The sequence below is a fragment of the Parasteatoda tepidariorum genome, chromosome 9 (assembly GCF_982258835.1).
Source record: "Parasteatoda tepidariorum strain Cologne lab strain chromosome 9, Ptep-v5.0, whole genome shotgun sequence".
Taxonomy (NCBI): Eukaryota; Metazoa; Arthropoda; class Arachnida; order Araneae; family Theridiidae; genus Parasteatoda; species Parasteatoda tepidariorum.
In genome coordinates this window covers 99,981,356-99,996,302 of record NC_141763.1, presented here as the reverse complement: position 1 = coordinate 99,996,302, position 14,947 = coordinate 99,981,356, and the positions used below count along the sequence as shown (strand labels likewise).

The window sequence follows — 14,947 nt, the reverse complement described above, 5'->3', positions numbered from 1 at the left end:
ATAATGCATGTCATTAGAATATGATTAATAGCTTTCTACATAAAGATTGTAAATTTTAAAAAAAAAGTAGCAATCTAGATGATAATAACTTAGCTGTTTCATTTTGTTAAAATTTCATAAAAATGTACTTAATGTTGCAAAGGATCAAAATTTTTCCAACTGCATTGATAGAACTTATAAATAACATATTTATAAGAAATTAGCATACTTAAAAATGTATGGCAAAAGGAATAAAACAATGCAAACTAAGTAAAAATTATCCAAATCATTGATTGATTTTTTAAAAATTATTATTATTTTTTTTAAAAAAGAAATCATTGATGTAAGACAAAAATTAAAAAGCACTAAATATGACTTTTAAGTATTATAATTTTCCCTTAGCTGCATGCATAAGAATTTGCCAATTTAATAAACAAATTTCAATTATACCTAGTTATTTTATGTTTATTTAAACATAATAGCTTCTGGAGCTTATTATATATGCAGTAAATAAAGAAAGATATAATTTAAAATAATTGATTCATTATGTTCCCAGATCTAAATCAATTTATTCATCATTGAAGAGTAACTGACAAATTTTGTTTTCGTCTTTACAAATTCTCAAGAGTAAACAATGTTGAGTTACAAAAATAACTATGAATTTTTTTTTTCAAGATTAATCTGTAATAATTAAAACCAAAATAGTTTTAACCATTTTAGTTATACATTTTAATTATTTTAAGTTATAATACAATTTTAAATAATATTAAGCACTAATACAACATTTTAATTAATTTTGATACGTAAAGGTGAAAATCTAGTAATCTAAAATGTTAAAGTAAATCTAAAATGAAGTAATGAAATAAGTAAATCTAAAATGATAAAGGCTTAACAGCAGTGTTTTCACAAGAGAAAACATGTGAAGTAAGTACTGAAATAAGTACATGAAACAAACAATAACAAGCATTAATATTTATTAAAATACCTATTTGATCTTGGCAGGCATTATTGCTATTTAATGCTAACATAAGAGAGGACATATCTTGCATATTTTTCTTGGCAACTTCTGCAGTCCATACTCTACCCTCCGAAGCTGCAACTGGAAGAAAAATAGTAAAACTTATTGAAGAGCATTTGATCAATCTTAATTGCAAAATGTGGAGAAAATTTTGTGAAAGGCAAAAAAAAAATTCCTTTAACCACGTAACATAACTGAGTTTAAAGGTAAGATGCTAGTGTAGGCCACATGGTACCAGGTAAGTTGATTAAGCATTGTTATAATTAAATGAAATAGAAAGAGAGGAAGAACGATAATTAGTGCGCAAAATGAGCAGACTTAGGTAAAATGTAAAACTTTCTGCGAACATAGAGAAGTCTCACCTATACATCTCTATGTAAGCAATTAATTGACTCTTGTAAATATATATAGTTCTTTTGTAGCGGTTTAATTTTGACAAAATCGTTCTTCTTTTTTTAAATTTTTTAAAGTGTTTAAAATTCTCCGCCTGATTGCAGGGTAGAATGGGAGAATTTCAACCATTAAATATATATATATATATACACAAGTATTGCTACTCAAATAGAAGAACAAAATTCCCTTTTGCAGTTAGATTTTTAAAAAATTCCAGTCTAATATAATATTTACTGACAATGCTGTGGTCAAAACATACAGTGAACCACAAAAAATGTTTGCAATTTGTACATTATATTGCATATTTAATTAAAGAATATTATTTATTTGAAATATCTAGAAAAAGGAATAACGTCTTGACAAAACTAAATTCCAGTAATGTATCAATAAAAATTAATGCAGAAATTTTATGACTTCACAAAACAAAAGTGTTTTGAAAATTTTTAATAGGAATTAAAACCAATCGAAAGTAAAATGATCACAAACAACATGATATACAACAAGTAAGCTACATTGTCTTCAAATCCTGTTGAGAGGGAATATATGAAGAGTGAATTAGGCAAGAACAAAAATGTTAAAAAAAGGCAAAATTTATTTTACTCCTTATAATAAAAATAAATTAGAGATATAAACATAATTGAGAGTGAAAACAAAATGGCAAAAACATACAAATTATGTAATCAACTTCCACTACTCTGAAGCAAACCTCAGAAAAGAGTCATTTGATTAGAAAAGCTCTCCTTGATCACTAATTCCTTTTTTGTCGTAGGAGCTAATGTGTGACAGTATCCATTGGAGGTAGAGTGTTTGGAAGGCTATTTAATAGTATTAAAGATTGAAGTGCATGTTTTGTCACCATCCTCAGTGAAATTACTTAGTTGTTGGATTGCACTACAACTATCTGATAAAATACTAATATCTACTAACGGCCCTGTTAAGAGCCCTGTCTATGGCGATCAGCTCAGATCTAAATTCTAAAATGTAGCTGATGTCGTGAATGCATAAACTTGAGAAGGAGTTTACATACCTCAAATGCATAGCTGCCAACACGGATAGGAAAAAATCCAGTAGATTTTACGAAATATAAATTTTATGATAATTGTTGCAAAACATACTAAATATTTTACGCATGGAGAATTTCAGGGATTTTTATAGTCATGAAAATAGAAAAACTGCAATACTTTCCAGTTATGATTTTACATTAAATGAACTTGAAATGCTATGTATTATGTTTACTCTCAATTTTGAATAGTAATAGGCATTTAATTCGTCAAAAATAATTAACTGATTTTTATAAATGTGGCTTATTTCCTTAAGTATTAATAACATCTGTTTAAATTTTAGAGCAAGCAATAATCAAGCCCAAAAATTATAATGCTTGCTCAATTTTAGGGAATTTTCTAAAATGCACATATACCAGAAGAACTTTTATTAAACCAGTAGACTAGGAAAATCTGGCAAAATCCAGTAGTCCACTGGAAAAGCCAATATGCAAATGCAAACACTGAAGGAATGGTGTTGTGACAGACATAGAAAGAAACATACAACTAAATAAATGGATATGTGCCAGGTGACTAAGAGCACACACATTGTAGAAAAAACTTGGTGAATGGATGTATCTTTCCATGTGCGATCTGTCTTAGTACGATGTATACTTGAAAGTAAACAATGCTTACTGGATGCTATGAAACTGGATAAATATTTTAAGCTAACCTCGTATAAGGTTACAGCATGGAGCAAAAAAAAATATATAGCAAAATTTAAATGGTTACTAACTAATAAACAAAACGTACAAAATTTAAAAAATTAATTTACCTTGTTGCATTACTTCAGCTACTAGACTCGAAGAAAGAGCGTCTTTAGCATCTTTTTCTTGGAGAGAACCATCACATGCTGTTTGTTTAACTGAAGCAGCTCCTGAGCTTCCAGAACTTTCTCGATGGTGAACATCCACTTCTAAATCTAAAAATTTAAATAATTCAGTACAAAGACAACCTAAAGTGGAGAAACAACTTTAAAATAATTAAGGAAAGAGGTAATTTTAGAAGAGCTATAATTATTGGAATTAATACCCATGAACAAAACTAAATATTGAGTCGAATATGCGAATTTAAAATTGTTATATATATATATATATATATATATATATATATATATATATATATATATATATATATATATATATACAGATGGATGACAAAATAATACGAACACCTGTGAAAAAGTGCGATTTATTTCACACTTGCAGTACAGCCGCGCCACCTGCAACAGACGTCTGCCACCTAGTGAGCGTGAAGAGGAAGCTATCAGTCTCTCAACATTAGTCCCCTGTGTTGCATGAGTTTATCTAACTAGCTTTTATAAAGTGAAATGTCTGACCTGTCAGAATTTCAAAGAGGGATAATTGTTGGGGCGCGTTTAAGTGGAGCATCGGTGACAGAAACAGCAAACCTTTTGGGGTTTGCAAGAAGTACTGTATCAGCCGTTATGACAGCATACATGAAAGAAGGTAAGACGAAGTCTTCAAAGCAAAACAGGGGCCGAAAGTCAAAGCTTGATGATAGGGATAGACGTGTCTTGCAGCGCGTAGTAGCTCGAAAACACAAGCGATCGCTATCCGAGATAACATCAGACTTGAACAGTCATCTTCAGGACCCCGTTTCAACAAGAACTGTTCAAAGAGAACTTCATGAAGCGAACATTTATGGGAGAGTGGCAATTCGTAAACCCTTGGTGACAGAAACCAATGCTTTCAAGTGCCGTCAGTGGTGTAGAGGTCACAAAGGCTGGTCCCCACAGCAGTGGCAGCAGGTAATATGGTTCGATGAATCATCCTTCACCTTATTTCAGACCACCGGACGCGTTTATTTCTGGAGATCACCCAAAGAAGCGTTTGATCCTGAATGCCTCTTACCAACTGTGAAAAATGGAGGTGGCTCTATTATGGTTTGGGGTGCGATATCTTGGCGTGGTCTTGGGCCACTTGTACGTCTGCATAGGAGAATCAAATCTAATGACTATCTAAGCGTTCTAGCGGATCAAGTTCATCCTTTTGTACAGACTGTATTCCCTGGAGAGCGACCGATTTTTCAAGACGACAATGCCCTATCCACACCGCTAGGTGCGTTCAGACATGGTTCGAAGAGCATGACAATGAAGCTGAGCATCTCGCCTGACCCCCTCAGTCTCCGTACTTAAATATTATTGAACATTTGTGGCAATATTTGGAGTCTAAACTTCGTTCCCGATTCCCACCTCCATCAAATCTTTTGGAATTAGAGACCGCTTTGCAAGAGGAATGGCTTAATATTCCTTTAAACGTTGTCCACGAACTTCATGCATCGATCCCACGTCGTATTAAATCTGTAATTCAGTCAAAGGGTGGTCCAACTCCCTATTAATAAAGATTTTCTGATATTTCACATGTGTTCGTATTATTTTGTCACCCATCTGTATATATATATATATATATATAAAACCTAGTTACAGTAATTTAAAAATATAATCTCCATGGAAATATAACTATAGTAACTAGAAAGTGCACAAAGAACACAAAAGGTAATCAAACAAATTTTCTCTTCAGTTTTAAATATCTATCTTCAAAACTCAAATAAACCTTTTGAAGATATTTTTGAAATGATTTTATTTTACTTAAAACAATGTTTTAACAATATGATTACAAAACTTGAATTGCTAAAAGGGGAAAAAAATCAAATTTTTATAATTCATAGAAACGACAGGTGTGATTTTTTCAATCAAACTATCAAAGCTTAATTTCATTTTCAGAAAAAAACTTAGAGATAGAAAATGTTTCTTTATTTCTTGATAATAGTAAGAAGACTACTAAACACTATGTTTTGCTGTAAGCAAACTGTAAGATTTAGAAACTTGAAAAACAGGTGAGCAGAAAAATGTACAAGTATATAATAAATAAAAAAAATTAATATTCAATTATTATTATTTTATAATTTGATAAACTGAGTGTAAAAAATACCATGCAGGCCCATCTATACACGCCACAGAAATGCATCTACATTGTTGAAATTCAATGCACTAGAATAGCCATTTTTATAAACTAATAACAGTTTTTTTTTTTAAAAAAAATTATGATTTATTTCAAATTCAACTGCTTTTTTGCAAATTTATATTAATTTTTCTTGGTCTTATGATACATTGTTTTGCTGATCAGAAAAATTGTTTATAGTTCGTCTATAGAAAGAGCTCCCCTCGGCACGAAGTCTAGGGCTGTCTGCTGCTATGAAAACAAGAAGTAGCACATTTCAAAAAGGGGAGATTCTTTCTCCCCTGATTCCCTTTCTCTCGCCGATACGAGCTAAAACTTGTCTTAAATAATGACCCAACACCCTTACTTTAAATAGTTAAAAAACGTAACCATAGTCACCGCCACTATTCCAGACAAATGGCATGGGGAATTCTTTACATAGACTATATTTAATTCATTTATTTTGAAAAAAAATTGATTTTTAAGAAAAAGAACTGTTGATAAATGAAAAGCAACCACTGATGGTGAGTGGAATGAACAGGGGGTAGAGCCCCCATGCTGAAAAAAAAATATGCACAAAGCGGCAATTTAATTTAAAGTCAATTTACTTCTTGATTAAATTAAAAACCATTTAAAATAACAAATCATACAATTTGCTAAAAACAATTAAAATACCTATAGTGCTTCCACAAGGTTTAGGATCAAATTGTGAAATTATGAGCCTGTTCAGCAATTCCATAGAGTCCACGTGAGAGGACATGTTGCTTTTATTCGGACCTTCCGTGAAAGAGTTGCGAGAGCTGCATTGCACAGGAGGAGTTTCACCTTCTCGGCGAGAGTTTAAAACAGTCATTTCTATATGCTCTGTTTCTCTGAAATTAAACAAATTTTAATAATCTCAGATGCACAGTCATTGTATTGATAAATTTTTATTTCTAATAATTAAATGTAGAAGGTAACTTATAAACTAAAAACCACTCTTTAAAAAAATGAAAAATTCACAATGAAATATAGTAGACCAATGTAGGTTTAGCTGCATCAACACGCCTGTTTGATAGTTAGCAGTTTGATTGACATTGCCATTTCCATATTCAGATTTTTTTGAGTGGAGTTACAAAGTTGCTTTGTCACTATATTTTCTTGGATAGAGAAACTCTCTTTTTAACTTGTCTTTTTTTTCGTCAGTCAAAACATGCCTTTGTAATATGCTACAATATGCACTTCTACAACAGCCAGTCAGAAGCTTCGAAAAAGTTTCCTAAAAAGTGTTGTTTTAGTTAATTTTAAAAGTTGTCCAATTATACCGGATCAGCCTCTGTTCTGAATATTTTCGATAATCAGTACTTGACAGAGTTGATTATATAATAAATAATTTTGTTCTAATGATACATAAAATTTCAGCACCGGATAGCACAAGCACCCCTTTGCAACATAATTCAACTTTGAAATAAAAATTTGCACTTACAGCTCATAATGGTTTTTATTAACTACAGCAAGTATTTATTTCTATCAATCGAATCAAGAATGTGGGAGAAAAAATTTCTGTTTCACCAAGACAATGCCACTTGTCACAAGCTGATGAAAGCAATGGTTAAATTTAATGAATTACACTTTGAATTACTTCCCCACCAACCATACTCTCCAGACTTGGATCCTAGCACTCCAGGAAAAGAAATATGGCTCCAATAAAAAAGTTATTACTGAAACTGAGGCTTACTTTGTGAGCATAGCTAAACCGGAAATTTATTGAGTGATGTGTTAAAAGTCATGATTAATGCATATACTAACGCAGTTCACAAATGTACAGTTAAAAATATCACAAATGTCAAGTACAGTTAAAAATATCTTCAAGAATTTTTCACACTGACTAACTTAATCTGAAAGTAACCTATGCAATCAAGTAAGGTTTACTTCCCTCCACAGATAGATACTTACTTTTTTTGGACATTTTCTGGTAAAATGACTGTATCTCTTTCAATATCATCAGACTTTGCAGATTCGTCACTGGACTCCTCACAGTAGTCCCCAATGTCATACATTTTGTGTAGCTGCACATTCACAACTTTTAAAACAGTAAAAACCACCGCAACAATTGAACAATAAATTATCCATAAAAGTAAAGAGGGAGTACAACACTAGGAGAGAAAATAAAATGCTTTTTTTATTTCAAAAATTAAAATATCGACACTACTTAAACAATATAGAGTTAAAAATATATATAAAAAACTAACATCCATTAAAAATAAATGCTTTATACAAAATATTAATTCTCAAAAAAACATAATACACAGCTCTTACAGATTCCATGATTTAGGTACACTTGCTTTTACTGTAACTGCGGATGAATTAAAAAAAAAATTTAACAAAAAAAATAAATAAAAAAAAGATTAAGAAAGAATAATAAAAATAAATTATACATTGAAAGCAAACTTAAGGATGAAGGAATTAAAAATTCTAAAATGTATAATGGACTGAAATTTCTAAAATATAAAAAGGTTGTTACACAGGTTTTGAATTAAATAAAAAACTAAATTTCCAATTTAATACTTAAAATATAGAAAACAAGTTTTCTACAAAAAAATTAATAAAATATATAGTATGCATTTTTGTTTAAGAAATTTATTTAAGCAATAATTATTATCAATTATTATAAACTTATGATTATTTAAGAAATAAAATTATAAGAAATAATTTCACTTTATTGAAATTTCAAAAAAAAGAAAATAATTAAAGATAAAAAAAAAAAAAAAAAAAAAAAAAAAAAATTATAATTAAAAAAAATTCTTGGTAGTTGCTTAAATGATCAATCAATTTTAGAAAAATTTGTTCAGTTGTCAGATATTTAAACTCATAATTATTAAAAACACAGTTTTTAAAGTAAAAACAAACAGCCCATTTCCATTCTATTAACATACCTAAAGGTAAAGAGGATCTATTTGATATCCTTAAACAAAAATTATTAACATTATTAAGAAGTATTTTAGAATTTTATTAATAGATGTATGGTAAAAGGGTCTAAATATTATGAATCTTAGCATTAACTTTCTAAGTTTCATTTTATTATTTAAAGTACTTAAACTGCCAGTAATAATATTTATCAACAAATTCAAAATATTTCCCTTCTTCACAGTGACATTCATAATAGCATACATTAATTTCCCTAAATTTCTACCAATATTATAATTAAAAATAGTGTTGATAAGAGATTTATTATTTTTAAAGCTTTTAATCATGTTAAAATCTTTCAATGAAAACAAATATTTTAATTTTTCAAAAATATAATAAAATTTAAAGAGTTCTGAAAGTTAATAACGAAATATAAATTATCTAAACAAATTATCTTATCATAATTTCCAAAGGCTTTATCTATAGGACAAATAATAAAGTGTTTCCTAGTGAATTTTAAATGATTGATAAGAAGCATAATGATTGATAAGCTTAAATTAACGGAATTTAATAAAATGAAAATTATCAAGAAGAAATTTTCGAAATTCGAAAAATAGGGCCCATTTCCAACCAACAAAGAATTGTCCAGGTAGAGACTGAATTCTAAATGTTATAAAAATAAAAGAACCAACATCTTCTAAAAAAATTGAAAGTAATGCTTTAATGCTGATCTTAAAAAGAGGTTTAAATTTAGCTCCCTTTGAGAGTATAAATTGAACAATCTTATTATTAACATCATCAGTTATTATCAATAAAATTTAAATAGAAATCAGAGTTAACACGTATACTCAATAATGTTGCGTTGTATTTCATTAATTATAGTCAAAATTCACTATAATGAAAGATTTTACAATCATATTTACTTTTGTACATGAAAATTCTTCTTTAACTATTGTAAGTTCTTTTTTAAATAAAATCAAATTATATAAAAATTACTTAAATTATGAAGTGTATTTGAAAAGTTAAATCTATCAAAAGTTTGATTCTAAAATCTAATGGGAAAATAAATAGTGGAGTCATTGCAATAATCGAAATCTATTTTTGATAATCTAAGTTTTAAAAAAAAGTCATTTACTAAGATTGCAAAGTATTTATTACTGAAACCAAAACATTTTAACAATATTTCAAACTTCAATCAAAGTTTATAACTTTATGTTCATTTTTTGTAGGGTGAAACATTATAGGAGGAAGTGAAAGAATACTGAAGTTTAATAATTTCTAAATCATTGTATTATTTAAAGTATTAATAAAATAACTTTATTTTTTTACCCTTGCCACTGTGACATTATGGGTCCCCCCCTAAAAAGATTTCAAGACTGAACTTATTTTTGAACAAACTACCAGGTGTTATTTAGCAGAATTTTTCAGAAATTAATACTTCATTTTCCAGTATGAGTATGGTTCACATATTGTATCAATGGCTTAAATTATTCTTCTTTTAAAAAAAAGTATTGTTCATAATTTTATCAGTTAATTTTTACAGCAAAAAAAAAAAAAAAAAACTTTGTATATCTTCTTATTTTAATTGCTGAACACCACCAACTTTTTTCTTGACGCCATTTATATCTTTACTTAATGTTCACCTCAGCATCATTAATGTTTTGTGCCATAAAATAAATGTGCCATCAATAATATTTTGTGCCATAAAATTCATTTTTTAAAACTTAGGTTAATTTCACCTGGCACCTCAAAATGTCGGGGGGAAAAAATCACAAACTGAAGATTCAATGATACAAATTTTGTTTACACAAGCCGATATTGAAGTTTGGTTGATCCCATTCTTTTGTCGTGGTGTGACATTATTTGCAATAAGTATGAAAAATGACAATATTTTCATAAAAAGATTAAATTTTTCTATTTATTATAACATACATTATTGCATTTTTTTTAAAGGGAACAACATTTGTTTATTTATTTGGAACTTAATTTAAAAAAATTAGAAACAAATATTAATTAAAATAACACAGGATTAAATAAAATGATACAGGATGGAATTCAGCTCATTGATCTTTTGTCAAGAGAAGACATTTAAATTAAATGGTATTTAATAGTTTTAAATTTTAATCTATAGTGATTTTCAATGCCAAGTATGTCTTTGTTGTTAGGTATTTACATCTAAATTTAAATAGTAGTGTAAGAAAAGTTGTGCGTTTTTAAAAGTGAAAATTAGGCATTAAAACTAGAGTTATGGTTGCAATTATTGCCATTAGATCTATCTAGATTAATCTACATAATTTATTACAAAATTATTCATATAATATTTCATATAATAGAATTTATGGGAAATAGAATGAAATAGTATTAGTTTTTGACAAGTTAAATTAGACAAATTATTGACAGTGATTTGTTATAGATCAAAATTAGCACAAGTTTTACACATGGCTGCAAACACAAAAAGACACCATAATGCTGATTTTTTTTCTTTCTCTGATTATATTCAGGAAAGTCAATTTCCTCGTTTTTTTAAACACTTTATGTTTAAAAAATTTAGAGCTTTTTTATTTCATTTTTGCTTGTTTTTTGAATTTTGCTTCAAGAACTTTTTTTGTTTCATTTTTGCTTGCTTTTCTGTTTTAACTAAAGTGAAACATATTAACGAAGTATTTCTGATAGACTTAACTCTTTTATTGTCTCTTTTTTCTTGTAACTGTAATACAAATAACTAGTAACATAGAAAACTGAGATAATTAACATTAAAGTTATATTTTAGAACTAAGAATTTTTTTTTCCTTTTCTGTTTCTTTTTGGATTTTTTTATGAACTTTTCTTTTTAACAGCATTTTCATTATGACAGTATTTTTTAAAGATTGTATAATAAACATTATTCTTTTTTCTAAGAATTTGGCAACATAAAAAATTTAAATTGAGATTTTATCGTTAAATCTTCAGTTTAAAAATTAAGAACGGTTTTTGTTTCAATCTAGCCTTTTCTTTTACAAAAAACTTTTCAAAAAATATTTTTAAAGACGTAGCAATTAAGAAGGTTTCTATCAGACTTTAGTTAGTCTTGCACTTTCTCCTTGAAAATATATTGGGAGCACAAATTAGTTTGGTCTGTTTTCAAAAGGTGGCTCTGGCTGTTATGAATGTTTCATAGTGACAGCTGGTTTCGGTGGTTTCAGAGAGGTTAGACAACAATATTCAGTTTATACCGCTTTGAGTTTCATACAAAAACCCTGTTTCTTACTTTGTCGAATATGTCAAATTTTGTTGTAACTAAGCAACATTTGCGAGAGGTTATATGTTTCTGCTTTAATTGAAAGCAAAGTGCAGCTGAAGAGCATCGAATGCTTGTAGAAGTTTATGGTGACAATGCTCCAACTGATAAATCATGTAGGGCAGGGGTAGGCAACGCGGCGCCCGCGGGCGCCCTCGATCGATTTTTAATCCGCCCTCGCTGGACTAATGTAAATGTTTAATAGCCAGAGCGATTTACTTAACTCTTGTCAAACGGCGATATACAGCAAGTAGTCAGCTGAGTTTAGGATTGTGCATGATTATCTGCAAAATATGCGCCCTCGGTGATTTTCAAATTTAGTATTGCGCCCTTAAGGACAAACAGGTTGCCGACCCCTGATGTAGGGAATGGTTTCGACATTTCAAGAATGGTGAATGAAGAATGGTGTTGTATACTATGAGCTGCTACAACCTGACGATTCCATTACGGGCGATCGATATAGGCTACAATTGATTCGTTTGAGACGTGCATTATGAGAAAAAAGGCCACAATATGAGCAAAGACATGACAAAGTTATTCTTCTCCATGATAACGATCAGCCTCACGACGCAAACATTATTTGGAAACGCTCAAGTGGGATATTTTACCGCACCATGTATTCGCCAGACATTGCTCTTTCTGATTACTGGTTGTTCCGACGGATGCAGCATGATTTGGCAGGTCACCGGTTTCACTTCTAACGTTGGTTTCACAAAAGGGCCAGAATATGAGTAAAGACATGACAAAGTTATTCTTCTCCATGATAATGGTCGGCCTCACGTCGCCAAAAATTATTTGGAAACGCTCAAGTGGGATATTTTACTGCACCATGTATTTGCCAGACATCGCTCTTTCTGATTACTGGTTCTTCCGACGGATGCAGCATGATTTGGCAGGTCACCGGTTTCACTTCTTTGGTTTCACAAAAAGGCCAGAATACGAGCAAAGACATGACAAAGTTATTCTTCTCCATGATAATGGTCGGCCTCACGTCGCAAAAAATTATTTGGAAACGCTCAAGTGGGATATTTTATTGCACCATGTATTTGCCAGACATTGCTCTTTCTGATTACTGGTTGTTCCGACGGATGCAGCATGATTTGGCAGGTCACCGGTTTCACTTCTTTGGTTTCACAAAAAGGCCAGAATATGAGTAAAGACATGACAAAGTTATTCTTCTCCATGATAATGGTCGGCCTCATGTCGCAAAAAATTATTTGGAAACGCTCAAGTGGGATATTTTACTGCACCATGTATTTGCCAGACATTGCTCTTTCTGATTACTGGTTGTTCCGACGGATGCAGCATGATTTGGCAGGTCACCGGTTTCACTTCTTTAGCAGAAATCGAAAATTGGCTCCTAACTTGGATCGCCTCAAAAGACGAAACATTTTTTCGAGACGGGATTCGAAAATTGCCTGAGAGGTGGGGAAAAGTAGTAGCCAGCAATGGACAATACTTTCATTAATCTGTTCATTCATTTTGTTCTGAAATAAATGCATTTTTGACCACAAAAATACCGACTGAATTAATTTGTACACCCAATAGTAATAGGAAAACTAAACTGTTTATCTTTCAAAATTTCTTCCAAAAATTAAGATAAAAAATTACAAATTTTTATTTTTTTCTGTTATGCTTTTGCATAGAAAATTAGTTTTTTCTTAATAGACATTTTTATGATAGCTCTGCATTTTTAAAAGTGTTTCTGATAGACATTATCTCCTATAATGTTTTATGGATATTTTTTTTTCTCCGGATAATATTGTTTTTAGCGTTAGAGTTTTGTTTTAAGAATTAAAAGGATACTTTTTTTCTATGTCTTGTTTTTTTCAACTTTAAAACTAAAGTTTTTTTTATCTTAAATATTTCCAATTAACTTAATATCTAATTATCTTAAGTATTTCCAATATAACTTAATATCTAATTATCTTAAATATTTATGTTTAATACTACAGTCCACAGATGGCGCTTTGCGCATCCTAATTAATTATTCATTGAGCTTGAGAAAATAAATAGTGTATGTGTTTCGATTCCTGTGTGTGGAGTGTTTCAATGTTTTCGATGTATAATTCAATATTCTAAGTTCATCTCCAATTCCAGTAAATTGTGGCAAATTCTAACTGAATTGTGAGATATCTAAACGTTCCACCTTCAATTTTATAGTTCCAAGTCCATACAACAACCGAGTCAGGTAAAAATTTATGAAACATTCTTTTTCCCGCTAATTGCTAAATCATTTGGTCAAGTCTCGCCGGAACCCAGCTGAAATATTCTAATTCAAAATTCCTGGCTTGTTGTTGTTTCGGCAAATATTTTTTCTAAAATATATTGTCATAATTCAATAAAAAAGTAACATTCGAATTTTATTCATATATGCTAAGCTTAAAACGAAAGAAATGTTTGTAGTTTAATATTTCAAATTCAAGTGTATTCAAAAGGGCTTAATCTGCTTAAATGTGCTTATTTACTTATTTGATTGATTAATTACTTATGTGCTAAATTACTGATGTATTATGCCATTGTCATTCTTGTAATATATTTACAAAAAGTTTCGTTTTACCCTTCCCTTTATTACTGTTTCGTTTTATACCGCTGTAATTCTTTTTGCAATTTCGCATTCTCCCCCGTTCACGTTCACAGGCGTCAGTGGAATCATTTTGTTTGGGCTAGACAGTTAGACTTTAATAAACAACTCTGTTCTGTGGTTTTTGATTTAATAAATTATTTTTCTTATTCTAATATATTCTAATGGATATGGAAGCCTTGTTAAAGAAAAAAAAGAGTATTAAATCATCGATTACTAAATTGCAAAAGAAAACAGAAGAGGAAATTGGGAATTTAAATAATGCGGGTTTATTGGCTCGGAAAAATAGATTTTTGGAATTTAGAACTGAGGCAAAAGATATTTTAGATTCTATTATAAGTATTTGCGAGGAAAAGGATGAGGAAACTTATTCTACGGAAAAGGACGACATTTTAGATGCGTTAGAGTCAGTACTTGTCGATATCGACACCCGGCTTTTGCCTCCCGTAGTGAATTCTAGTTTTGAGGTAAAAAACCAAAGTTCAGGCCAGGCTTCTGTCTCATCTCAGTTTGCTGAAGTGAAACTTCCTACGTTATCTTTACCTATATTTTCTGGTGCAAATGAGGAGTGGCTTGCCTTTTCCGATCTTTTTGAAGCTGCAGTTTCGAACAATCAAAATTTGACGGGAGCGCAAAAATTGCAATATTTAAAGGGGAGTTTAAAATCAGATGCCTTAAAAATCGTAAACTCTTTATCCATTACCAATGATAATTTCGAAATCGCTTGGAAATTGCTAAAAGATAGATACTTTAACAAAAGAGAAATTATGTCCTCCTTAATGAAAAAGTTTATCAATATAACGCCCT

At 30.0% G+C, this 14,947-nt stretch overlaps 1 protein-coding gene across 1 annotated transcript in view; it reads right to left on the bottom strand.

The window, feature by feature from the left end:
- Nucleotides 1-14,947, bottom strand: part of pcx (pecanex) — an 81,666-nt gene that overhangs the window by 57,336 nt on the left and 9,383 nt on the right. The window contains exons 2-5 of the mRNA XM_043046806.3: nucleotides 7,329-7,528; nucleotides 6,069-6,265; nucleotides 3,206-3,352; nucleotides 965-1,078 (exon numbers count right to left, since the gene is read on the bottom strand). Coding sequence (XP_042902740.1) covers nucleotides 965-1,078; nucleotides 3,206-3,352; nucleotides 6,069-6,265; nucleotides 7,329-7,528 — 658 coding nt within the window. The remainder of the gene's footprint in view (nucleotides 1-964; nucleotides 1,079-3,205; nucleotides 3,353-6,068; nucleotides 6,266-7,328; nucleotides 7,529-14,947) is intronic.